Genomic DNA, 26,402 nt, shown 5'->3' on the forward strand with positions numbered 1-26,402 from the left:
TATATATATATATATATATATATATATATATATATATATATATATACCTCTTGATGAGTTTCAAGAGGTAGTCACCTGAAATGGTTTTTATATATATATATGTACGTATATATATATATATATATATATATATATATATATATATATATATATATATATATATATATATATATATATATATATATATATATATATATATATATACCTCTTGATGAGTTTCAAGAGGTAGTCACCTGAAATGGTTTTTATATATATATATGTACGTATATATATATATATATATGTACGTATATATATATATATATATATATATATATATATATATATATATATATATATATATATATATATATACATACTCACACACATATACACTACCGTTCAAAAGTTTAGGGTCACATTGAAATGTCCTTATTTTTGAAGGAAAAGCACTGTACTTTTCAATGAAGATAACTTTAAACTAGTCTTAACTTTAAAGAAATACACTCTATACATTGCTAATGTGGTAAATGACTATTCTAGCTGCAAATGTCTGGTTTTTGGTGCAATATCTAAATAGGTGTATAGAGGCCCATTTCCAGCAACTATCACTCCAGTGTTCTAATGGTACAATGTGTTTGCTCATTGGCTCAGAAGGCTAATTGATGATTAGAAAACCCTTGTGCAATCATGTTCACACATCTGAAAACAGTTTAGCTCGTTACAGAAGCTACAAAACTGACCTTCCTTTGAGCAGATTGAGTTTCTGGAGCATCACATTTGTGGGGTCAATTAAACGCTCAAAATGGCCAGAAAAAGAGAACTTTCATCTGAAACTCGACAGTCTATTCTTGTTCTTAGAAATGAAGGCTCAAACACAAAATTGTTTGGGTGACCCCAAACTTTTGAACGGTAGTGTATATATATATATATATATATATATATATATATATATATATATATATATATATATATATATATATATATATACACACAGTATATACTATATACACATACATAAACATATATACATATACCTTTTCTTGTTAAGTACATAACTACATATGTGTTCATTCATAGCTTTGATGCCTTCAGTGACAATCTACAATGTAAATAGTCATGAAAATAAAGACAACACATTGAATGAGAAGGTGTGTCCAAACTTTTGGCCTGTACTGTATATCTTATGGAAACAATTCTAGTTGATTTACACCCAACAAAAATTGTGATTGTGTATTTTTTAGAGATTGACTCATTGAAAGTGATTTTTTTTTTTAACGGCACTTTTTTCCTCACTTTATTTTTATCGCCAGCTTTAAGGTGCAGCCATACTCAAGTGTGACGCACAGACCACATCCACAAATGAAAGAACATAATTTATTAAAAGACACATTCTGAAATAAATACATGGAGGAACAACATGTGTGAACTAATTTGTGAATACCCACTTTCAGTGGTATCAAGCTGAATTCTTGAAAGTATCCCAGCTACTTCCCAACTGAACAGATTAAAAACTGTCAAAACATGATTAAAAACTGTCAAAACATGTACAAAACTGATTTAAGTCACCATGCATGCTAACACCAAAATTAAAACCTCTTGTGTTAAAATTTGAAATGTTTACAGGCCTAGACATCTTTAATAAATACTAAGAAAAATACTCATTCGGACAAATAAAAATGTCCCCGTAGCAGAATGGCAGAAGAGGAAGTGTGGGAAGTTAAAAAAACAACACAAAAATCAGTTTCATGAAAACAATCTAGAGATTAGGCAGGATTGATACATTCATTAATTAGTTCAAATTTCCCGTTGTGTAAAACAGAAGTTGTGATATGATGCGTGTCTCCTGGAGGAAAAAAAAGTGTTATGGCCTTAAGTAGTTGAAAGGTTTGGACTTTTTTTATGAGCTTAAAAAGTTACACTTGGGTCTAGGTTACGGAGAGAGACCACTTCTTCATGGCCGAGGAAAAACAAGGCCATTAAGGTGTGGACGTGGAACACTTGGCACCGTTGCGGGAATCCCTTTGATTCGTTAGAAACACTCAAATTATAAAATAAAGTGATTTGAGAAAGAAGGAAAAAAAAACAAAAAAATCTATTTTTTTCTTCAACAAGTCGATCACGACAGAGCTTCAGAAGGGAGCGCATGCGGAACACGGCGGGCGAAAAGCGTCGCGCTACCCTCGTAAATTTTTTTCTCAATGGTCACAGCCGCTCTGAAAGAGCTCAGCACTCTCGTTTTCAGAATGGCTCAGTTTAAACTCTTCAACTTCACGTATTCCGACCATCTCTGAACGAGTATGGATCTTCAGTCGCGGTTGTGACACACACACACACACACACACACACACACACACACACACACACACACACACACACACACACACACACACACACACACACACACACACACACACACACACACACACACACACACACACACACACACACACACACACACACACACACACACACACACACCACACACACCACACACTCATACATACTGTACACACATTAGGATTGTCCCAATACCAATATTTTGGTACCGGTATCGGTACCAAAATGTATTTCGATACTTTTCTAAAAAAAGGGGACCACAAAAAAATGGCATTATTGGCTTTATTTTAACAAAAAATTTCTTAGGGTACAATAAACATGTTTTTTTTTGCAAGTTTGTCCTTAAATAAAATAGTGATTATATTAGACAACTTGTCTTTTAGTATTAAAGCTCCTAATTAGTCTGCTGACGTATGCAGTAACATATTGTGTCATTTATCATTCTATTATTTTGTCAACATTATTAAGGACAAGTGGTAGAAAATGAATTATTAATCTACTTGTTCATTTACTGTTAATATTTGCTTACTTTTTCTTTTAACATGTTCTATCTACACTTCTGTTAAAATGTAATAATCACTTATTCTTCTGTTCTTTGATACTTTACATTAGTTTTGGATGATACCACAAATTTAGGTATCGATCCGATGCCAAGTAGTTACAAGATCGTACATTGATCATAATTTAAGTCCTCATGTGTCCAGGGACGTATTTCCCAAATTTTATAAACAGAATATACATTTAAAAAAAAATTAAAAAGATTTTGTGATGCTAAAAAATATCAAAGTAGTATTGACTAGATACGCTCCTTTACTTGGTATTGTTACAGTGGATGTCAGGTGTAGATCCTCCAATGGCGTTTGTTTACATTGTGAGCTATTATATCCTCCTACAGTGTGTAGTGAAGCATGTTTAGCTATTCCTCGTCCTCCAGTGATAATGTTACCTGTAAGGAACTTACTTTATTTGTCGCCATGGAGGCGAGGATTAGTGATTTCGAAGTTGTTAAAACACTGCCGACTGCGGGAGGATGTTCGCCGCAAGCTAGCTAGCCATGTCTTAAAGCACCTGTTCCTGAGGGTGTTTCAGTGTTATAACTTCACCTTTATCGTTAGTTTTTAAGCCAAAATGCGTCCGTTCTCCCTTTTCTGTCGACACACCGTGTCTGCTTGTAAGTACTCCGTGTGTGCGCGGCCGAACACGCTCCTCTGCTCGTAAAACCAGCAATGTCACGACCTGACGACGACGCGCCGTCATGCCCGTTAAAAAAAAAGGAGGGGGTGCACGGGGGGGACCGGTACTTTTTAGAGGCGTTATAGTACCGGATATGATTCATTAGTATCATGGTACTATACTAGTACCGGTATACCGTACAACCCTAACAAACATTCATACATACTGTACACACATTCATCCTGCTCATGACAGTGCACCCCCCACCCCCTATTCTTCTGCATCACTTCCAAATACTTTTCAAAGACTTTAGTCTGTCAGTATTTGCCCAAGTAAGGCAGCTTATCTCAACTTAATAACCTCCAAATTCAGTCAAATGTAAGGGAATAACTGTGGACCTGTAAAAAACACGTGTTTACCACATGTGAGCAGTACCCGTCCAGCATATGAGATCCTGTATTTAGCCACCAGTCTGGATTGTTCTTAGATGTAAGAAAATCTGGTGTGAAGGTGAATAAAAAGGAGTGGATGTCAAAACACAGAGTTCACCTGTGAAGGAAGCACTGGAAGTTGAAGCAGGAGTTCTGATGATGTGGTCCGTCATTGGCCCTACGCCGCCATGAGATATTGGTGGTAGAAGAGGCCGAAGAGGGAGGTGGAGAAAAGGCAGGCGGCGATCCACCACGTGAAGAAAGAGAAGAGGCCTCGAAAAAGCAAGGGGCTAAAGACGGTCTTCAGGCCCCCCAGTGCCACTGATAGTTGGCTCGCTGACGCCCGCGACGCCGCCTCCAGCGAGGGGGTTGTTGTTGGTGCGTCACCCGGTGCAGAGTCCATCTGATGGGTGCAGGGCAGCTCTTCTGCTTCAAGATAGAACCCCCATGAATGTCCACCTGAAAACACACACAATACTAATCTCTATTGCTGTATTTTACAACGTTTTTTGAGCTGAGGCACATTTTTTTCAAATTGAAAATGAAACTCATTAGCCAATATAAAGTTGTTCATCAAATACCTGACACAATTGTTCGATATGAATCCAAACCATAACCATCCATGCATCACTAATTCTCCTCTCGAAGTAGGCCTACAAAGCAATTAGCTACCTGCTGCCACCTACTGATATGGAATAGTATTACACGGTTAGTCATCCGATATCAAGACAACACAGACAAAATATTATAATTATAAAACCCAAAACCAGTGAAGTTGGCACGTTGTGTAATTCGTAAATAAAAAGAGAATACGATGATTTGCAAATCATTTTCAACTTATATTCAATTGAATGGACTGCAAAGACAAGATATTTAATGTTCCAACTGAGAACCTTATTTTTTTTTTGTGGCAAATAAACATTAATTTAGAATTTAATGGCAGCAACAAATTGCAAAAATGTTGGCACAGGGGCATTTTTACCACTGTGTTACATGGCCTTTCCTTTTAACAACACTCAGTAAACATTTGGGAAATGAGACCAATTTTTGAAGCTTTTCATGTGGAATTCGTTCTCATTCTTCCTTGATGTACAGCTTAAGTTGTTCAACAGTCCGATGTCTCCGTTGTGGTGTTATAGGCTTCATAATATGCCACACATTTTCAATAAGGAGACAGGTCTGGACTACAGACAGGCCAGTCTAGTACCCGCACTCTTTTACTACAAAGCCACGCTGTTGTAACACGTGCAGAATTTGCCTGGCATTGTCTTGCTGAAATAAGCAGGGGCGTCCATGAAAAATATGTTGCTTGGATGGCAACATATGTTGCTCCAAAACCTGTATGTACCTTTCAGCATTAATGGTGCCTTCACAGGTGTGTAAGTTACCCATGCCTTGGGCACTAATACACCCCCATACCATCACAGATGCTGGCTTTTCAACTTTGCGCCTAGAACAATCCAGATGGTTAATTTCCTCTTTTTTCCGGAGGACACAACCTCCACAGTTTCGGAAAACAATTTGAAATGTGGACTCGTCAGACCACAGAACACTTTTACATTTTGCATCAGCCCATCTCAGATGGGCTTGGGCCCAGCGAAGCTGGCGGGGTTTCTGGGTGTTGTTGATAAATGTCTTTCGCTTTGCATAGTAGAGTTTCAACTTGCACTTACAGATGTAGCGACAAACTGTAGTTACTGACAGTGGTTTTCTGAAGTGTTCCTGAGCCCATGTGGTCATATCCTTTACACACTGATGTCGCTTTTTGATGCAGTACCGCCTGATGCAGTTATTTCTCCAGATTCTCTGAACCTTTTGATGATATTACGGACCGTAGATGGTGAAATCCCTAAATTCCTTGCAATAGCTCGTTGAGAAATGTTCTTAAACTGTTGGACAATTTGCTCACGCATTCATTCAAAAAGTGGTGAGCCTCGCCCCATCCTTGTTTGTGAATGACTGAGCATTTCATGGAAGCTGCTTTTATACCCAATCATGGCACCCACCTGTTCCCATTTAGCCTGTTACCAATTAGCCTGTTCACCTGTGGGATGTTCCAAATAAGTGTTTGATGAGCATTCCTCAACTTTCTCAGTCTTTTTTGCCACTTGTGCCAGCTTTTTTGAAACATGTTGCAGGCATCAACTTCCAAATTAGCTAATATTTGCCAAAAATAACAAACGTTAAGTATCTTGTCTTTGCAGTCTATTCAATTGAATATAGGTTGAAAAGGATTTGCAAATCATTGTATTCTGTTTTTATTTACCATTTACACAACGTGCCAACTTTACTGATGTTGGGTTTTGTAATTATAATATTTTCTGACAATTAGGTGAAATTGCATAATTTCCCAAGGCACGTGCACAGTGGTTGAAAAACACTGCAGTCTTCTACTCTCATGATGCTTAGGGATACTGAGGTAGTTACCGACGTTACAAGACATGGACGGATTGCCAATGGAAATGTGTTTGTCTGGAAATTTGTTTCAAATTTTCAAAGATTCAAGGAACTTGGTTGTCATAGCAGCGCACATGAGGTGGCACAAAATTTAGCCCAATGAGTACCGCAAGTACGTACATAACTGAAATTGAATAGCACAAAAGTTGAGTAGCTTATGAATAGAATTGGATAATAGGAATACATTACAAATGGAATAGAATAGGTAGGAGAAATAGAATAGATTGTGAACCTGTCTTGTCAATAAAATGTACAAACAATGACAGCAAAACAAAGCAAATAAAATCAATTTTTAGCACAATTGAGATTAGTTGTGTCCCGATAACTTCCGACACAATACCAACATTTAAGCCTTGAGTATTGTCCGATACCGATATTAATCTAATATGATATCTGCACGATTAATTGTAAATACTTGTATTATTTTGTAGTGTGGAATGTAGGGTTGTCTCGATACCAATATGTTGGCACTGGTACGGTACCGAAATGTATTTCGATACTTTTCTAAATAAAGGGGACTACAAAAAATGGCATTATTGGCTTTATTTTTTTCAAACAATCTTACGGTACATTAATCATATGTTTATTATTGCAATCGAAGAACAATGTTGTCCTTAAATAAAATAGTGAACATACTAGACAACTTGTCTTTTAGTAGTAAGTAAACAAACAAAGGCTCCTAATTTGTCTGCTGACACATACAGTAACATATTGTGTCATTTATCATTCTATTATTTTGTCTAAATTATGAGGGACAAGCTGTAAAAATGTATTATTAATATACTTATTCATTTACTGTCAATATCTGGTTATTTTCTCTTTTAACATGTTCTATCTACACTTCTGTTAAAATGTAATAATCACGTATTCTTCTGTTGTTTGAATACTTTACATTAATTTTGGATGATACCACAAATTTAGGTTTCAATCTAATACCAAGTAGTTACAGAATCATACATTGGTCATATTTAAAGTCCTCATGTGTCCAGGGATGTATTTTCTGAGTTTATGAATATAATATGAATAAAAAAAGAAAAAACATTTTGTGACGCTAAAAAATAGTGATGTTATTTTAGCAGTATAGACTAGATACACTCTTGTAGTTGGTATCATTACAGTGGATGTTAGGTGTAGATCAACCCATGGCATTTGTTTACATTGTGACGCCGGTGAGCTAGTGAAGCATGTTTAGCTATTCCTCGTCCTGCAGGGATGATACTTGTAAGAAGCTTACTTTATTTGTCGCCATGGAGGCGAGGATTAGTGATTTAGAAGTAGCTAAAACACTGCCGACTGCGGACGGACATTAGCCGCTAGCTAGTTATCCATGTCTTAAAGCACCTCTTCCTGAGGGCGTTTTAGTGTTATAGCTTCACCTATATCGTCAGTTTTTAGGCCAAAATGCGTTTGTTCTCCCTTTTTTGTCTACACACTGTGTCTGCTTGTAAGTACTCTGTGATTGTGTGCTGCCGAAGATACACCTCTGCGCGTAAAGCCAGCAAAAAAAAATATGGCGAAACGGTACTTTTCAAACAGAGTATAGTACCGTTTTTAATTCATTAGTATCGCGATACTAGACTAGTACCGGTATACTGTACAACCCTAGTGGAATGTAAGAAAGGGTTTGATCAAGTGGAATTACTCAGAAGTTTGTATCGCAGTTTTTCGCAAAATAAAAGCAATATTTCTAAAATTTCTACAGAGTACATTTGCGACTTGTAGGTGTTTCCATTAAAGAGTGTTTGCATCATCATCACTCCCCTTGGCCGACTGATTGGAAGCGAGACAAGTCCAACCCGAGTTGTCCGGTGTTTATGTGACCGCTAAATGCGAAAAAAAAAGTGTTTCCATCCAGCTTTTGTGAAACACTTCATAATCGAAACGTCTCAAAAAACACCTCATTAGAGGGCAAAAATGTTCTAGCAATATTTGAGAGGTTTTTTGAAATATGGGTGTTTCCATTACCAGTTTCTTATTGCTATATTTAGGTTTTGTGCATTTCTAGGGGTGATGGAAATGCAGATAGAGACATTGGTAGGTGTGAGAACACTTTTTGCTTTTAATTTGCAGTGGTAATTTGTTTTTTTGGTCGCAAAATTTAATTTAATTAAAATCATGACGCGGTAAATTTAATAATGCGGACACGTTTGTGACTGGATATTTTCTCAGTCCCTTCTGCCTTGGAGACTTTCTATCTTTAAGTAATTGCAAATATACTTTGTTGATACTTTGTTGACATCTGCAATATTGTTTAATTAAAGACACGTATTATGTATGTCCAGCTTGTGTGCTATTGTGTGCTTGGCTGTTGTGTAGCTCCTAGCTCCAAGTAGCCCGCCATGTTTACATTTTGTAAATGACTTCATTGAATACAAGAGATGTGTGTGCTTATTTGAGGACATTTAGATGTTAACTGGCTGTACAGATTTGCACAAGTAAACGCGCTATGTCGGAGCTTTTATCAGAGCTTATATCGATGCTTATATCGGATATTTTACATATAAGCCAATATTATCCGAAACTTTTTATTTTTTTCTGATATCCTAAATCTGTTATAAATATGGGACACCCAATAAAAAACTAAAAGTTATGGATATTGTTACTTGATGCTATCTTGATTGGATGCTTACTGTTGGCATGCTAAGTTACTGTATGTGTTAGCATACTAAATGTTTTTTTTTGTGTATTGTATAAAATTACTAATTTTCGGAAAATGGTGTAAAACACCTTTATTCCCAAAATTCTATAGTATTCAAAATAGAGGGAATATGTTTTTGAGTTTAAGATTCATGTTTAAGTATTTTAGAATTAAGGTCAAAACCATCCAAATGCTTCCTGTTACTTGCCTACAAGGAAATTATCTGAATTGCAATCAATTCAATTCCACTTCCTGTAATTCCAAATCAACATACGGTAGGGCGCAGCCAGTTAATTTAATTGAAGTTTCAATTTTTGCGCGATAAAAGTTTCACAATAAAAGTTGTTCACCTAACTGATAATGAGAATGCGACTCAAGTCTGTTGATTGGGTAGGAATTTTGTGATTGATTAATAATGAATTAATATACTGTATTTACAGTATATTACTGATAATTGGCACTTTTGTTCAAAAAAATCTTACAAAAGCGTCGAGACTGAGCAAACAGTGCTTTTGCTGGTTGAAACTGAAAAGTGTGCTCCATTTTGCCTCGACTCAATCAATTTCAGGCACAATCATTATTTATATGATTATTATGCTAATGCCGACAACAAAGCAACACGTTTCCAAGTCAGCCTAAACAAAATAGACAGAATGACTTCAAAAGTATGAGGGGAAAAAAAAAAAAAAAAAAAAAAAAAAAAAAAAAAAGAATAAAAATGAAAGAGATACCCTCTTTGACACACCCAAAATTGCAATCTGATCCAAATATAAAAAATAAAAACATAAATATCTCTGTAAGAGTGGAGGACACAGTATATGGGCAAGTATCAAACCACTTAAGTTATTAAAAAAATAAAGCAAAAATAAATAAATGACAGCCAATAAATAGCCAGTAAGATTGCTTGAGGAAAACTCCTATATGTCTCATAGCCACATTTTAGATATTTCTGTAGTATGAATTACTTTACACTTCTCCACCCATTCATTCCTCTTCTGCCATTTTTGTCGCATTCACATGTAAAACAATGCAGTTGAAATGTCTCATATCAAATCTAGTGGATTGGAGCCATTAAACTGTGCAGGTGTGTGATGAGTTATTACCTAATGTTTTTAGCAGCAAGGTTGTATGCAGCAGCATCACCAGCGGTGCCACATACTGTAGTGCGATTACGCACAAGTAGTAAAAAACACGTGCAACCTGGGGGTAGTAGAAAAGACAAGAGTACAATCAGTATAGGAGCAACAAAACAATTATTTTATTGATTATTATTATTTTTTTCAAACTGTGTATACTGTACATTATATGTATATTTAAAATAATATGGTTACTTGCATTAAAAGTACAAATTCAAAAAAGGCAATCCTCAATATCAAACTCTGGCAAAATGACCGATACGGCATTTGATGGTAGGGATTGGACCCTTTATGTTGTTTGGATTGCAGATGGCAATGGGGACAGGGGGACGTGTCCCCCCCAATATATTCATAGTGATACTGATCTATCCTCCCCACTTTTCGACATAAAATGACAAACATCGCTGGCAAAACAGAGGATTTATGTTTTGTTATTTAGACACATTTACATTGCAGCACAAGTCCAGCGTTTGCGCGCTACACCAATTCTGTCCAAGGTGTACACATTTTGAATCGGGGTCCTAAAGAGGAACGGGTAGCTGGGTTAGGGATGGGTATCGTTCACATTTAAACCAACACGGTACCATAGAATTGATACCGGTACTCAACAGTACCAATTTTCGGTACTTTTGTGTGTGTTAGTAAATATTAATTTTGATAATAACATTTTATTTTTCATTGCAACATTTAAAAAAGAGCTGATTATTATAACCGTTAGTTATTTTATCTTTTTTCAATGTCACATTTCTGAGAATCATTTGCAGTTATGACATTAGGTGCAATTACTGTTGCAAGTCCAAGAAGTTAGATGGCGGTAGTGTATAGTGTATAGTGAGTTGGTCATTTCAGCCAGTGCATTCTCAAGTTGCGCCCCTACAAAGTGTTAATACTGTTAGTATTGTACTATCTATGCACCAGCTGTTTGATTGTAATGTGCATCTTAGTGGTAGTTTTCATTAACAAATTTGAAGGTGTTGAAATTGAAAAATTTAAGTCACAAATGCTAATCACTTACATAGCATGCCATCAGCAAGTATTTTAGCAGCAAGCTGGCTCGTTTGTGGAAAAGTGGAGCCTTACTTAACTTACGTTGAAACGTGTCCATGGATGTTGTCATTCATCCAGGTCATTGTAATCTCAGGGCATTCCATCGATCACCACTGGACTGTTTGGTTTGTCTTAGAAAATGTTTTTCCTCTCATCCATTTGTTTACAACTCAACGGAATGCCAAAGTGGATGACTCCGACTATTTTAGGCAGTTAGTGGTCGATCCACATCGATCGTTCTGCCACACAATACCTCAATGCTAATGAGGGGAAATTACACTTCAAGACTGTCGTTGGCATTGACAGTAGGATTGTTTGTTTGCGCCTCAATAGTTATTTTTCTCCCAACGATAGGGCAAAACTATGCTTGCCCTACACCTCAACACCCTCCTGGTTTTGGAGTATAAATATTTGGGGTTTTGGCACCAGCCGCTAGACTATATGTGACCGATCTAAGTCTAAGACTAGATGTGACCAATTTAAGTCAAAGACTAGATCTGACCAATCTAAGTCAATAACTAGATCTGACCAATCCAAGTCTAAGGGTAGATCTGACCAATCTAAGTCAAAAACTAGATCTGACCAATCTAAGTCTAAGACTAGATCTGACCAATCTAAGTCAATGACTACATCTGACCAATCTAAGTCTAAGACTAGATGTGACCAATCTAAGTCTAAGACTAGATCTGACCAACCTAAATCTATGAGCATGAACTGATGAAACCTACTTGGATGAGAGGTGAAACTTCTTCTACGACAAACCAAACAGTCCAGTTGCAATTGATTAAATGCCCTGAGATTACGTTGCAACGTTCTATTGAGTCAATTAATTTGTTGACATTGAACATTGCAACATTACCGAGAGGTAGTTTGTTGTTGGAGTGATCGACACGTGCCAGGGTGCTGAGTCGGCAACCAGGCGTGACGTCACGCGCAACCCGGGCACCAAAACATGGCACCGTTGGATTTGACGTAAATCAGTGCCTGGTAGGACCGGCAGGATTTGGTCAGTGCCAACAAAAGTACCGGATTTGGTACCCATCCCTAGTGCCTGTAGAACTCTACTGTGACATTTGCACAACTACCACTACCACGGGAGAATAATTAGCCTTCAATGAAGTGATAACCATGTAATCTTACTACAAACCCCGTTTCCATATGAGTTGGGAAATTGTGTTAGATGTAAATATAAACGGAATACAATGATTTGCAAATCCTTTTCAACCCATATTCAATTGAATGCACTACAAAGACAAGATATTTGATGTTCAAAATCATAAACTTTTTTTTTTTTTTGCAAATAATAATTAACTTAGAATTTCATGGCTGCAACACGTGCCAAAGTAGTTGGGAAAGGGCATGTTCACCACTGTGTTACATGGCCTTTCCTTTTAACAACACTCAGTAAACGTTTGGGAACTGAGGAGACATATTTTTTAAGCTTCTCAGGTGGAATTCTTTCCCATCCTTGCTTGATGTACAGTTTAAGTTGTTCAACAGTCCGGGGGTCTCCGTGTGGTATTTTAGGCTTCATAATTTTCAATGGGAGACAGGTCTGGACTACAGGCAGGCCAGTCTAGTACCCACACTCTTTTACTATGAAGCCACATTGATGTAACACGTGGCTTGGCATTGTCTTGCTGAAATAAGCAGGGGCGTCCATGGTAATGTTGCTTGGATGGCAACATATGTTGCTCCAAAACCTGTATGTACCTTTCAGCATTAATGGCACCTTCACAGATGTGTAAGTTACCCATGTCTTGGGCACTAATACACCCCCATACCATCACAGATGCTGGCTTTTCAACTTTGCGCCTATAACAATCCGGATGGTTCTTTTCCTCTTTGGTCCGGAGGACACGACGTCCACAGTTTCCAAAAACAATTTGAAATGTGGACTCGTCAGACCACAGAACACTTTTCCACTTTGTATCAGTCCATCTTAGATGAGCTCAGGCCCAGCGAAGCCGACGGCGTTTCTGGGTGTTGTTGATAAACGGTTTTCGCCTTGCATAGGAGAGTTTTAACTTGCACTTACAGATGTAGCGACCAACTGTAGTTACTGACAGTGGGTTTCTGAAGTGTTCCTGAGCCCATGTGGTGATATCCTTTAAACACTGATGTCGCTTGTTGATGCAGTACAGCCTGAGGGATCGAAGGTCACGGGCTTAGCTGCTTACGTGCAGTGATTTCTCCAGATTCTCTGAACCCTTTGATGATATTACGGACCGTAGATGGTGAAATCCCTAAATTCCTTGCAATAGCTGGTTGAGAAAGGTTTTTCTTCAAACAGTTCAACAATTTGCTCAAGCATTTGTTGACAAAGTGGTGACCCTCGCCCCATCTTTGTTTGTGAATGACTGAGCATTTCATGGAATCTACTTTTATACCCAGTCATGGCACCCACCTGTTCCCAATTTGCCTGTTCACCTGTGGGATGTTCCAAATACGTGTTTGATGAGCATTCCTCAACTTTATCAGAATTTATTGCCACCTTTCCCAACTTCTTTGTCATGTGTTGCTGGCATCAAATTATAATGTTAATGATTATTTGCAAAAAAAAAAAAAAGTTTATCAGTTTGAACATCAAATATGTTGTCTTTGTAGCATATTCAACTGAATATGGGTTGAAAATGATTTGCAAATCATTGTATTCCGTTTATATTTACATCGAACACAATTTCCCAACTCATATGGAAACGGGGTTTGTACATCCCATTTATGGAAAAGGAAAGATACAGCCACCGAAGCACGTACAAACGCTTTTTTAACTAGCTCTAACAACGTACATTACCAGGACCTGATGTCGGCAACATTTCATAGTTCCTGTCACTCCTGAGGTGGCGCAGGCTACCAATACCAGCACAGCTAACGCTTCTCTCCCTCGCTGATGTCACACATCACTTTTTTAAGGCACACAGTCGCGCACTCTGATCTCATGAAATATCCCTCAATACATATACACGGCTACACATTTCAATTAAAGCATGGAGTTAAAAATCACTCAGTAAATTAAAATAATCGATCATGAAATTGTTAAAAGGCCAGCGTTGCGGCTGCCCACAGGACGCTAACTTTCCCAAGTATTGTAAGCATTATATCCCTCTCTCTTCTAGCTATTAGCACGTACTGACGTAGACTATGCCATACTGAACACATATAAGCTTTGTGTGTTGTCAGTTAATAATAGTGATTCAGCAAAGCTTAGCTACTAACGTAAGCTATTAGTAAATGTATGTTCAATCATTAATATGGCTGCAAATTGTTAGTTACTTCTCCTGGACTGCTTTTTGAGTTAAGCGGGTAGTGACCAGCCTGAACGCCAGACTAATTATTAGAATTTTTATTCAATATAGTTAGTAAATGCGAAAAATAGAGAAATTTAAAAAAAAGAAAATTAAAAATTTAAAAAAAAAAATATAAAAAAATAAAAATAAATAAATACATATATATATATATATATATATATATATATATATATATATATATATACATATACATATACATATACATATATATATATATGTATATATATATATATATATATATATATATATATATATATATATATATATATATATATATATTATATTTAATTTTAATTTTTTTTTAAAAATTTCTCTATTTTTCACATTTACTAACTATATTAAATAAAAATTCTAATAATTAGTCTGGCGTTCAGGCTGGTCACTACCCGCTTAACTCAAAAAGCAGTCCATGTATATATATATATATATATATATATATATATATATATATATATATATATATATATATATATATATATATATATATATATATATATATATATATATATATATATGTGTGTGTTCTGTTAAACCACTAATGGTAACATAAGCTAGCTTCGACGCTTCTATATTTTCCTGTAATGGGGGCTAATGTCTGATGACATCACTTTGACTGCTGCAACGCTATAGAGAGATGCTAACAAGGACAATCTAATATGAAAGATAGAACGAGGATGGCGATGCAAATGAGGTCAGGTACCATTTTCTGCAGGTCGATGGTACTTATTCGTCCCGCCTCCTTCTTCATCTGCTCCACGCCCTTCTGAGCCAGGTTGAGGTAGGCCTGCAAATGATGCCTCATCATCGCGAGCCGCAGCGCACACATCAGTATGATGGTCCATAACCGCAGTGTGTCGTACGTCTGCTCAGCCATCCTGATATGGACAAGTGGGAGACAGCGGTGAGTCACAGAGGAAGAATGAGATGAACGGATGGCAGCTTTTCTTTTTAACTGCTACATCACTCCATCATGGGAACTGTGTGCCACAAGGGAAATATAGTTCCAGCAATTTGTAAAGGGGATTTTTTTTAGGGGAGAGTTTCTCTTAAGTGTCAGGGACTACACAGACGAATGCCTTGGGACAGGTGGTCAATCAGAACTCAGTTCTTTATGTAGCTCGCATTCTTAGCAAAGGTATTTTGAACAATTCAAAGTTTCTTACTGTGTGGGAAAAGCTTAGGGATTTTCTTTTTCAGCACGACTATTCTGCTGCGCACCAATTGAGGTTATATGAATTTGAGAGCCTTGACCTCAACCCCATGGACATGCACATTGGACTCTTTACAACCGGGGTGCCGAAAGGGAAGACGAGGGGCCAAATATGGCCCGCTAAACGGTGGCTTCCCAAATGTAATACGTACTCATAAACAGGGATCGACCAATTTTACCAGTATCGAAATGTATTTCGATATTTTTCTAAATAAAGGGGACCACAAAAAAATTGCATTATTGGCTTTATTTCAACAAAAAAACTTACAGTATATTAAACATGTGTTTCTTATTGCAATCGAAGAACAATGTTGTCCTTAAATAAAATAGTGAACATACTAGACAACTTGTCTTTTAGTAGTAAGCAAACAAACAAAGGCTCCTAATTTGGCTGCTGACGTATGCATTACGATATTGTCATTTATCATTCTATTATTTCGTCAACATTAAAAAGGACAAGCTGTAAAAAATTATTAATAATCGACTGGTTAATTTACTGTTAATATCTGGTTATTTTCTGTTTTAACATGTTCTATCTACACTTGTGTTGAAATGTAATAAACATGTATTCTTCTGTTGTTTGATACTTTACATTAGTTTTGGATGATACCACAAATTTGGGTATCAATCCGATACCAAGTAGTTACAGGGTAATACAATGGTCATAATTTAAGTTCTCATGTGTCCAGGGACATATTTCCTGAGTTTATGAACATAATATGAATTAAAAAAAGATAAAATATTTTGTGACGATAACAAATATCGATGTAATCATAGTAGCATTTACTAGATAGGTTATTGTACTTGGTATCATTACAGTGGATGTCAGGTGTAGATCCACCCATGGTATTTGTTTACATTCAGGCGCTAGCTTTTGTTAGCGGTGATACCAGTGAGCTGTTGTATCCTCCTACGGTGTGTAGTGAAACATGTTTAGCTATTCCACGTCCTGCAGGGATGATACTTGTAAGAAATGTACTTTATTCGTTGCCATGGAGGTGAGGATTAGTGATTTAGAAGAAGCTAAAACACTGCCACTGCGGATGGATGTTAGCCGCTAGCTAGCTAGCCATGTTTTAAAGCACCTCTTCCTGAGGGCGTTTCAGTGTTGTCGCTTCACCTTAATCGTTAGTTTTTAGACCAAAATGCGTCCATTCTCCCTTTTCTGTCTACACAATGTGTCTGCTTGTAAGTACTCCTGGATTGTGTGCTGCCGAACATGCTCCTCTGCTCGTAAAACCCGCAATTTCCTGACGTGAGGACGCGCAGTCATGCCTGTAAAAAAAAATATGGCGAACCGGTAGTTTTCAAACAGAGTATAGTACCAGTTTTGATTCATTAGTACTGCAATACTATACTAGTACCGGTGTACCGTACAACCCTAATATATATATACATATAAAAGAAATGTTTTCGCAACTACAACATAAATATATAATCAGATACGATCTAGACACATATGATACCAGAATTTAATATTAAAAAATAAAAAACATTGTGATAAGTAAAGAGTAAGTTCGTAGTAATAACCAGTGCTCCTTGCTTCTAAGCTAAGCCTTGTCGAGCTGTTTCTTTACTGACAGTATACTACTCATGTTTAGCTACATTTTACTGCAAATAAATATCGGCTCCAAATATCGGTTATTGGCCTCCTTGATTACTAATAATCGGTATCGGTCGATCTCTACATATAATAACCTTCTTTTAAGCTCACTAGGGGTGTTAGGGTCCAATAATTGTATCATGTATCAGTCACATATCAATCAGCACACGCATCAATTATATCAACATACATTAATTTGAAACGCCCTAATATTAGCTCCAATACAAACAAGTCCTGCAACACTGGACAGGCAGTTAACATCCAAATGTCCGCCAATAAGCACACAAAGTTGTTGTTTTTTTGTATTTCATCAGGTCAGTTACAAAGAAAGGCAAACATGATAGGTTTTAGGCTACTAGGAGCTAGCAGCTACACAACAGCTAAGCACACAATAGATTACAAGCTAAATACACATAATACGCGTCTTTAACAGATCAATAATGCAGTTTATAAAATGCGACATTTGTCAATATAAATCAATGATCAAACAATTAAAATTGTATATTACTTATAAAGTCTTCAAGGCAGGAGCGTATTAGAAAGCATCCAGTAACGAACGTGTCCGCATTATTCAATTCCGTGTGTCGAGAGAATAACTTAATAAATTATAGTGACCACTAAGCGTTGCCAAAAAACAATTCCCACTCCACTTCAACTTAAAGACAACATACCACTATTCCTGACATTTATAAATAAATACATGAGTTCAAACCTACCATTGTTCTGCATAATTTCACTTGATCAACCCTTGCCTATACATTCCACACTACAAAATAATAGAAGTATGTATAATTTCTGCTGATAACGTATCGGAATTGAGCAATACTCAAGGCTCCAATATCGGTAGTAAGTTTGAGACACCTCTAAAGCTTTCACAAAACTAACACATTTTCATCTGTCATTGATATTTGCACTAATTAAAGGAACAGTATTATTTACATTTAGGCTATTTGTGCTTTACGCTTAAAATCGCTGTTTGGCCCGTTGTCTATTGGCACATTTTTTCCTTTTTTTAAAAAGTTTGGACGCCGCTGCTCTACAACCTTGTAAAAATGTATGAAAGACAGTTACTAATGCATGGGTAGTGTACACTGAATGAATTTGGATGCAGTTGACTTACAAAGGCAAGCTGTCCTTTCCGAGGGTGGGGTTCATTATGTAGTCCTTGGTAATGGGCTTCACCCACAGCAGGACCATGATAAGTGGGGAAAGGAAGTTGATATGCAGCAAAGTCCTACAGAACGGGGAAAACAAAGAGGAGATGACTAATTAAAAACAATGAAGTCATGACTTGCATGTACAGTTTGTACACACATTTTGACCGCAAACATATGTAATATAACAACTACAGTATATAGAAGATGTATCAAATGTTTTCATAATAACTTACGGTAGGGGTCTAAACCATTTTCTAGGTCAAGGACTGATAAAGAGGGAAACCCCTACTTCTATATGTCGTATAAATTGTATTTTAAATCAAACTAGTCCTAAATGTACCTTGTTACTATTGTATGCGATATCTGAAATAATACAGTATAGCGCCGCTAATAGCCTGCTGGCAACTAGCACCTTAATTGCCACCTGGCCGCTAGCGCTCTCATCGCTGGCTAGCCGGTGGCACGCTACTCACTATCTAACAGCTAGCGCGCTGATTGGTAGCTGACAGCTAACACGCGAATGGCTAGTGCGCTAAACGTTACCTATCTTAGATGCTAACATGAATATTATAGCAATTATTTATTCATGCTTTTATTTTAAACCAGTAGGGTACATCATAAACTACAATACAGTAAGATGAATTATTGTTAATGTGTATATGAAGACATTTGTGAGAAACTTTGTGTGGACTACATAGAAACTTGGCGGGCACTATATAGAAAGTATATATTTTTTAAGTCTAATCAACCAGAAATTTCACGATCCCCTGCAGTAGCCATGCCACCCCCTTAAAGGATAACTGCACTTTTTTGGGAATTTTGCCTATCGTTCACAATCATTATTAAAGACATGACAACGGATGGATTGTTTTTCTTAATGCATTTGATTAAAGGCCTACTGAAACCCACTACTACCGACCACGCAGTCTGATAGTTTATATATCAATGATGAAATCTTAACATTGCAACACATGCCAATACGGCCGGGTTAACTTATAAAGTGCAATTTTAAATTTCCCGCTAAACTTCCGGTTGAAAAACTCCTTTGGATATGACGTATGCGTGTGACGTCACGAGGGCAAGTGAAGTATTCGGAGCCCGTAGAATCCTATACAAAAAGCTCTGTTTTCATTTCATAATTCCACAGTATTCTGGACATCTGTGTTGGTGAATCTTTTGCAACTTGTTTAATGAACAATGGAGGCTGCAAAGAAGAACGTTGTAGGTGGGATCGGTGTATTAGCGGCTGGCTGTAGCAACACAACAAGGACTACTTACTTGGATAGCAGACGCCTAGCCGATGCTAGCCGCCCACCCCACGGATGATCGGGTGAAGTCCTTCGTCGCGCCGTCGATCGCTGGAACGCAGGTGAGCACGTGTGTTGATGAGCAGATGAGGGCTGGCTGGCGTAGGTGGAGCGCTAATGTTTTTATCATAGCTCTGTGAGGTCCGGTTGCTAAGTTAGCTTCAGCGTCATTAGCAAAAGAATTGTTAAGCTTTGCCAGGCTGAGAATTATTAACCGTGTAGTTACATGTCCATGGTTTAATAGTATTGTTGATCTTCTGTCTATCCTTCCAGTCAGGGATTTATGTATTTTGTTTCTATCTGCATTTGAGAACGATGCTATTACGTTAGCTCAGTAGCTAAGTGTGTCACCGATGTATTGTCGTGGAGATAAAAGTCACTGTGAATGTCCATTTCGCGTGCTCGACTCTCATTTTCAAGAGGATATAGTATCCGAGGTGGTCTAAAATACAAATCCGTGATCCACAATAGAAAAAGGAGAGAGTGTGGAATCCAATGAGCCAGCTTGTACCTAAGTTACGGTCAGAGCGAAAAAAGATACGTCCTGCACTGCCTCTAGTTCTTCACTCTAATGTTCCTCATCCACGAGTCTTTCATCCTCGCTCAAATTAATGGGGTAATCGTCGCTTTGTCGCTCCGAATCTCTCTCACTCCATTGTAAACAAAGGGGAATTGTGAGGAATATTACCTCCTGTGACGTCACGCTACTTCCAGTACAGGCTTAGGCTTTTTTTTATCAGCGAGCAAAAGTTGCGAACTTTATCGTCGATTTTCTCTACTAAATCCTTTCAGCAAAAATATGGCAATATCGCGAAATGATCAAATATGACACATACAATGGATCTGCTATTCCCGTTTAAATTAAAAAAAATCATTTCAGTAGGCCTTTAAATAAACATACTGTATATAAAAGGGGAGCTCCACTATTCCGCCCATACAATCCGATAAATAACCATTCAAAAAGCGCCAACAATGCTCAATTATCATTTCGTGACTTGAATATAAACCAAGTATTAGTGATATTGTTATTATAAACGCTAACGCAGACAGACTATAGAGACGACGTGATCACTTCCGTGTGTGCCTATGTTTACATCATCGAGTGGTCTGTGGTTTCCTCGCCTCCCTGCTTCCTGTAAGTTTATTGTAGATCTTAAATCATGCCTCTCACCTGGAAAGTAAATAGACGAAGATATAATCCGACAAGTTGGGACACTTTGACAATCATTTACGACCTGGATATGGCAAGAACGACACAAAGAGCGCTTGTTACCCCCGCCCCGGGAATATATGAATATTCTAGCAGTCGGCATCCTAATGACAGCAGACCTTGTACAGTAAGTGCTGTTGCAATATGTTTGTTGGCGCTCATAAAGTCTGCAGTGAGCAGAAATTAGTGATGAAGAAAAAAAACTAAACATTGTGATGCGTTTTTTAACCGCGTATGCTTAAAATGATCAAAATACGTAAATATTAAATGTTATTATAAATGTGCCCTTTACTACATTACCGTATTTTTCGGACTATAAGGCACACTTAAAATCATTTCATTTTCTCAAAACTCGATAGTGCGCCTTATAACCTGGTGCGCTTAATGTACGGAATAATTTTGGTTGTGCTTATCGACCTCAAAGCGATTTTATTTGGTACAGGGTGAAATGATAAGTGTGACCAGTAGATGGTAGTCACACATAAAAGATATGTGTAAACTGCAATATGATGGCAGTCACATAAGAGATACGTGTAGACTGGAATATGACTCAAGTAAACAACACAAACATTTTATATGTTCCATTGAAAATATAGAACATTACACACAGCGCTCAAAGATCTATCAAAATGTTTTAGTACGACTATGAAGCCTCACCGCTTGATGGATTGTACTGTGCTTCAACATACGAGTATTATTATGGTGTGTGTATAATGTAAGACATTATCTGACGTTTTGTTTTGCAATATTATGCATAAGCAACTTTTCTTACCTTGTGGTACCTGCTCATGTGTATTTGGGATCTGCATAAGTCCTGAAAATTTGCACGAGTCTGCCATTGTAGTTCGTGTCGATAAGCTTCTTCTTTTTCTCTATCTTCTTGTTATTGGACATTCATCCGCCGCTATTGCCATTTCTAATATAAAGTAGTGTAAAGTTCTTACTTATATCTGTCAGTAAACTCACCATGAAAGCGCTAAAACATACCCGTGTAGTGAGTTTTCATTTATCACCCAAGGAACTTTAGTTATTAGAGAGTTCTGGTCGGACGGTTTTTCAAAGGACACATTTGTTGTTGCACTAATGAGCCACGGATGAAGAGATGCTACTCCGTTATTGATTTAAGTAAAGTCTGAATGTCTTTAAAACAGTTAGCTCCATCTTTTTGACACTTCTTCCACTCCCGTCCTTGCACGCAACACTGGTACAACAAAGATGACGGAGAAAAGACGCTGCCGAAGGTGAGCCACATAAATAAGACCGCCCACAAAACGGCGCATCCTGAAGCAACTGTCAGAAAGCGGCTATAAGATGATCTGTAAAACATAATCTATGAAACATTTTGACCAAAAAAATCACCATTACGTTATGTAGACCACAAAGAAGTGTTTTCAATTAAAAAAAAATAAAATATACACGACCCCTTTAATGCGCCTTATAATCCGGTGCGCCCTATCGTCCGAAAAATACGGTACATATATACTTACATCATGTATATAAAACCGTGTGGTGGAATTTCTGACCTTTGAGCTATATTTCGTGTCTGTCAAGAATGTCTGCTCGTTTCACTTCTTTTCTATTCTAAACCATTGAAGGACCAGATGTAGGCCAAAGTTGAATATGGAGTCGCTCTGACCATTCTACAAAATGTTTTGATTGTCTAAGTATGACTAAGGGATTCAAGGATGTTGCAGAACAAACAGGTCGAAAACATCAGGACCTTGACGCATGAAGAAAACAGATAAAATGGCCAAGTGACAAGGGCTAAAGGGTGATAGCTTGATTCTTGTGTCCTCCGGAGGGCGTTTGTTTGTCTGCATGGGCAGCTCAATCCAACTTTGTACTTTTGATTATTGGTAAATAAACCATTTTTACTAAACTCACTTTTGTTGCAGTTTAAGCTTCGGACAATCCACTACAACCGTAATGGGGTTGTTTGGATGTTTTTTAGGGGCTCTATAGGAAGAATTGAACGGCTCCGATAGGCTCCATTGTACATACTTTTGATCGAATGTATTTAAAATTTAGAATGCATAAAAAAATAAAAAAATCATAATGATTGTGAACGATAGGAAAAAAATTCCCAAAAAAGTGCAGTTCCCCCTTTAAGGGTCACAGAGCCCCTGCTGTATTCCTCTGCTATAAGACATTAGATGGATAAAATTGTACACAACAAACGAACAGTAATATACTGTGCTTACTGTGTAAATTTGGCTGTTGTCACATTGAGGGCATCGAGGTGCATCTGGGCCAATCGCAGTCCAGGGAAGGTTAAAAAGGCTCCAATCAGGGCACACAAAAAGGCTAGTATTAGCTTGAAAGTAAGTTTCGATATAGGACCCCTGTGGAAGGCAGAACATAACTAAATGTTGGTCATTCAAACAAAATATTTATGCCGGAAAACACCCTTACTGTGACTCCAAGCCTTGGTGTTCCAGGAACTGTAGAGCGCTGTCAGAAAAGTTTGCAAAACCTTCAAAATTAAGTACAAAACACATTACAATTTTCACAAGTGTGGTTCATGTAGGCATTGGAAGGAGTGACGCGAGCACTCACCCGTCTCCAGACCGAACTCCAGGTAGTTTTCAGTGACAATGAGGATGACCATGGCTTTGACGAAGAAGAAGAAGCCGAATGTAATGCAGAGGGAGCGCTCGCCTCCTTCTTCAAGCTTAAAGTAGTGGGCCGTCAGAGAGAAGAGCGTCTTGCTGAAAGGGCCAAGGTCAAGGAAAATCCAACACATCGTTTGATAAAGGAATGCTTCAGTGGATTCTCAGGACATTCAATCTGTTCAGTTTGTCTGCCTTAAAAAATGTTCTGTATTTCATCATAAAGAATTTTTAATCATTGTTTTTTTTTATAGCGACAATAGATACATGTAATGTATTTATATACTCACAATACACTTTTAGTTCATGGTGCATCCTTGACCGTTGATAAAACTAAATTGAATGCTAAACAGTCAATTCAATCCCACTGACTTTGACGTATTAATAGCTGTTATTTTGCACCATGAGAGGAGGAAACTATTCTTGTCGCGGCATGCCACCTCCAAAAAGTCTGCCTTTACAGCGATAGACATGCAGGTGGTAGAGGCCCAAAATGTGTTGAAATGGACATCCTCTATTTAATTCAAATTACTGTGTGCATAAAACCCATAGAAAACATTATGCATTATCCGACTTGGAGGATGTTCATTTACTGTAGTTGTTTAATTTTGTAGAAGAAAAGCAGATAACTGACAATAAATAACACAAAACTATAGTCATTTCAAATGGCAACTTTCTGGCTACAAGACACACTAAATGAAATCAAGAATTAAAAAAATGATATTGTTCCCAAACGCCTTTCTAATTGATGGAATAAGTGTCCAAAACGTCAATGTAAAGGTGTGCATTTATTAAATATGTAATGAAAGCCACCTCCCCTGTGTTATTACCTGACATGACATGCAGCCCCATATCATCAGTGACCGTGTAAATTTCCTTTTTTTTTCTTCAGGCAGTCGTCTTCATAAATCTCATTGGAACAGCACCAGACAAAAGTTACAGCATCATCACCTTGCCCAATGCAGATTTGCAATTCATCACGGAATATGACACGTCCAATCATCCGTAGTCCATGATTGCTTATCCTTTGCCCATTGTAACCTTGTATTTTTATGTTTAGGTATTAATGACGGCTTTCGTTAAGCTTTTCGGTATTTCAATCTAATTTCTTTCAGGCGGTTTCTTACAGTACATTTTCTGTTTTCAAGACATTGCTTTAAGTTTTCTGTCTTGATTAACACTTTGTTTTCCTTGGTCTACCAGTGTGCTTGCCTTTTATAACCCTCCCATGTTGTTAGTGCATGGTCCAGATTTTAGACACAGCGGACTGTGAACAATCAACACATTTTGCAACATTGTATGAGATGATTTGCCTTTTTGAAGAAGTTTGATAATCCTACGCTTTGTTTTAATTGACATCTCCTGTGTTGGAGCCATGACTCATGTCAATCCACCTGGTGCAACAGCTCTCCAAGGTGTGAATACTTCTTTTTAAATACAGAAGAAGGAACATATTTAATCTGAAGCAGGTGTTTGCTTTAGAAATGTAAATTTACAAGATGATTCCTTATTTTTTTTCCTGAGAATTGAGTGATTTCATTATCTTTTTTTTCTCTGCTTGATCTAAAAATGAAAAGATAACTGATTACTACTCTTAAGTTTCTTAATTTCTTTGTGCTCCTTCAAGCCAGAAAGTTGCCATTTGAAATGACTATAGTTTAGTGTCATGTTCCATGTTTTTTTGTCCACACAATTAAAAAAGTGAATGAACATCTGACCAGACTCGTGATTTCATATTTTTCTTCAGGCGATCTATTAGGGGAGCTGAAAACATTTATTCTCATCTGAATTGCAATTCTTGTTAAAACCGATTCCAAAACTTATTCATAATTTTCAAATATTCACCTAAATAAATAACAGTTTTTTGTTTTTTTTAAGAATCCATTTAAAAAATATATATTTTTTAGGATATTCCTGTGCTTACTCGTCATATGTCAACCGCCAAGAGAAGCTTTTGTAATCTGTGACCTGTTTTAAAAAGGTTTTGAAATCATTTTTATGTACCGGTATATGAAATAGTGCAGAATCATTTACAATCAAGATTTGCGTTGAATCGAGAATTTATTCTGAATCAAATATTCACAAGAATCGGAATCAAATCGGGAGTCTATGTAAGATTCCCATCCCTAAATTAATAATTGTTAACGATAAGTAGCTTATATTCACGTTTTAAAAGAAAAGCGCACTCATAATTAAATCAAAACAATAATACAAAATGTTTACAAGTTATTACGTATACTGCCCCGTTACAAAACTTTAAAATTAGAACACAAATTGCATGCTGCACACAAAATACCTCTATAACACTAATTTTCCCCCAGTGGAATACTATATTTGTTATACTTGTATAGACACAGTCATATTAAAGAGTTGTTTTAAGTTGTTGTATTGTGCAGCAGTGAAGAACTGTACATCGTTTTGGTGCCATCTCTGTATGAAAGTCACTACTCAATGCTTCTATTGCAGAACAAATTAACTCAATAGCATTATGTATAATAATAAAGGCAGAACTATTGATATGGTTTCATTACATTGTGCAGGTATGTTTAATGGTTGGCCTAATACATACTGTATATTTCAGGACCATAAGTGAGGCTATATCTTATAAAACTACATAGTACTACAAAACTACATAGTAGTACACTTCAGGTCTAGAGAGTCGAAAACATTGTCATTACAGCAACCAGGAAAACTTAAATCAAGTGCTCTATTAGCACATAAATTGAAGAAACGCATTCGCTCATATCCATAGTCCCATGTCATCTGCTCCCTGGTCTATCTTTTCCCATGTCAGGTG

At 37.1% G+C, this 26,402-nt stretch overlaps 1 protein-coding gene across 1 annotated transcript in view; it reads right to left on the minus strand.

Annotated features, from left to right (window-relative positions):
• Positions 1-1,334: 1,334 nt before the first annotated feature.
• tmem161b (transmembrane protein 161B) overlaps positions 1,335-26,402 on the minus strand; it is a 63,305-nt gene continuing 38,237 nt past the window's right edge. Inside the window, exons 6-12 of the mRNA XM_062050947.1 lie at positions 23,553-23,704; positions 23,409-23,469; positions 23,198-23,338; positions 18,443-18,556; positions 15,210-15,384; positions 10,122-10,218; positions 1,335-4,382 (exon numbers count right to left, since the gene is read on the minus strand). Coding sequence (XP_061906931.1) covers positions 4,102-4,382; positions 10,122-10,218; positions 15,210-15,384; positions 18,443-18,556; positions 23,198-23,338; positions 23,409-23,469; positions 23,553-23,704 — 1,021 coding nt within the window. The 3' untranslated portion in view covers positions 1,335-4,101. The remainder of the gene's footprint in view (positions 4,383-10,121; positions 10,219-15,209; positions 15,385-18,442; positions 18,557-23,197; positions 23,339-23,408; positions 23,470-23,552; positions 23,705-26,402) is intronic.

The sequence above is a fragment of the Entelurus aequoreus genome, linkage group LG06 (assembly GCF_033978785.1).
Source record: "Entelurus aequoreus isolate RoL-2023_Sb linkage group LG06, RoL_Eaeq_v1.1, whole genome shotgun sequence".
In the NCBI taxonomy this organism is placed as follows: Eukaryota; Metazoa; Chordata; class Actinopteri; order Syngnathiformes; family Syngnathidae; genus Entelurus; species Entelurus aequoreus.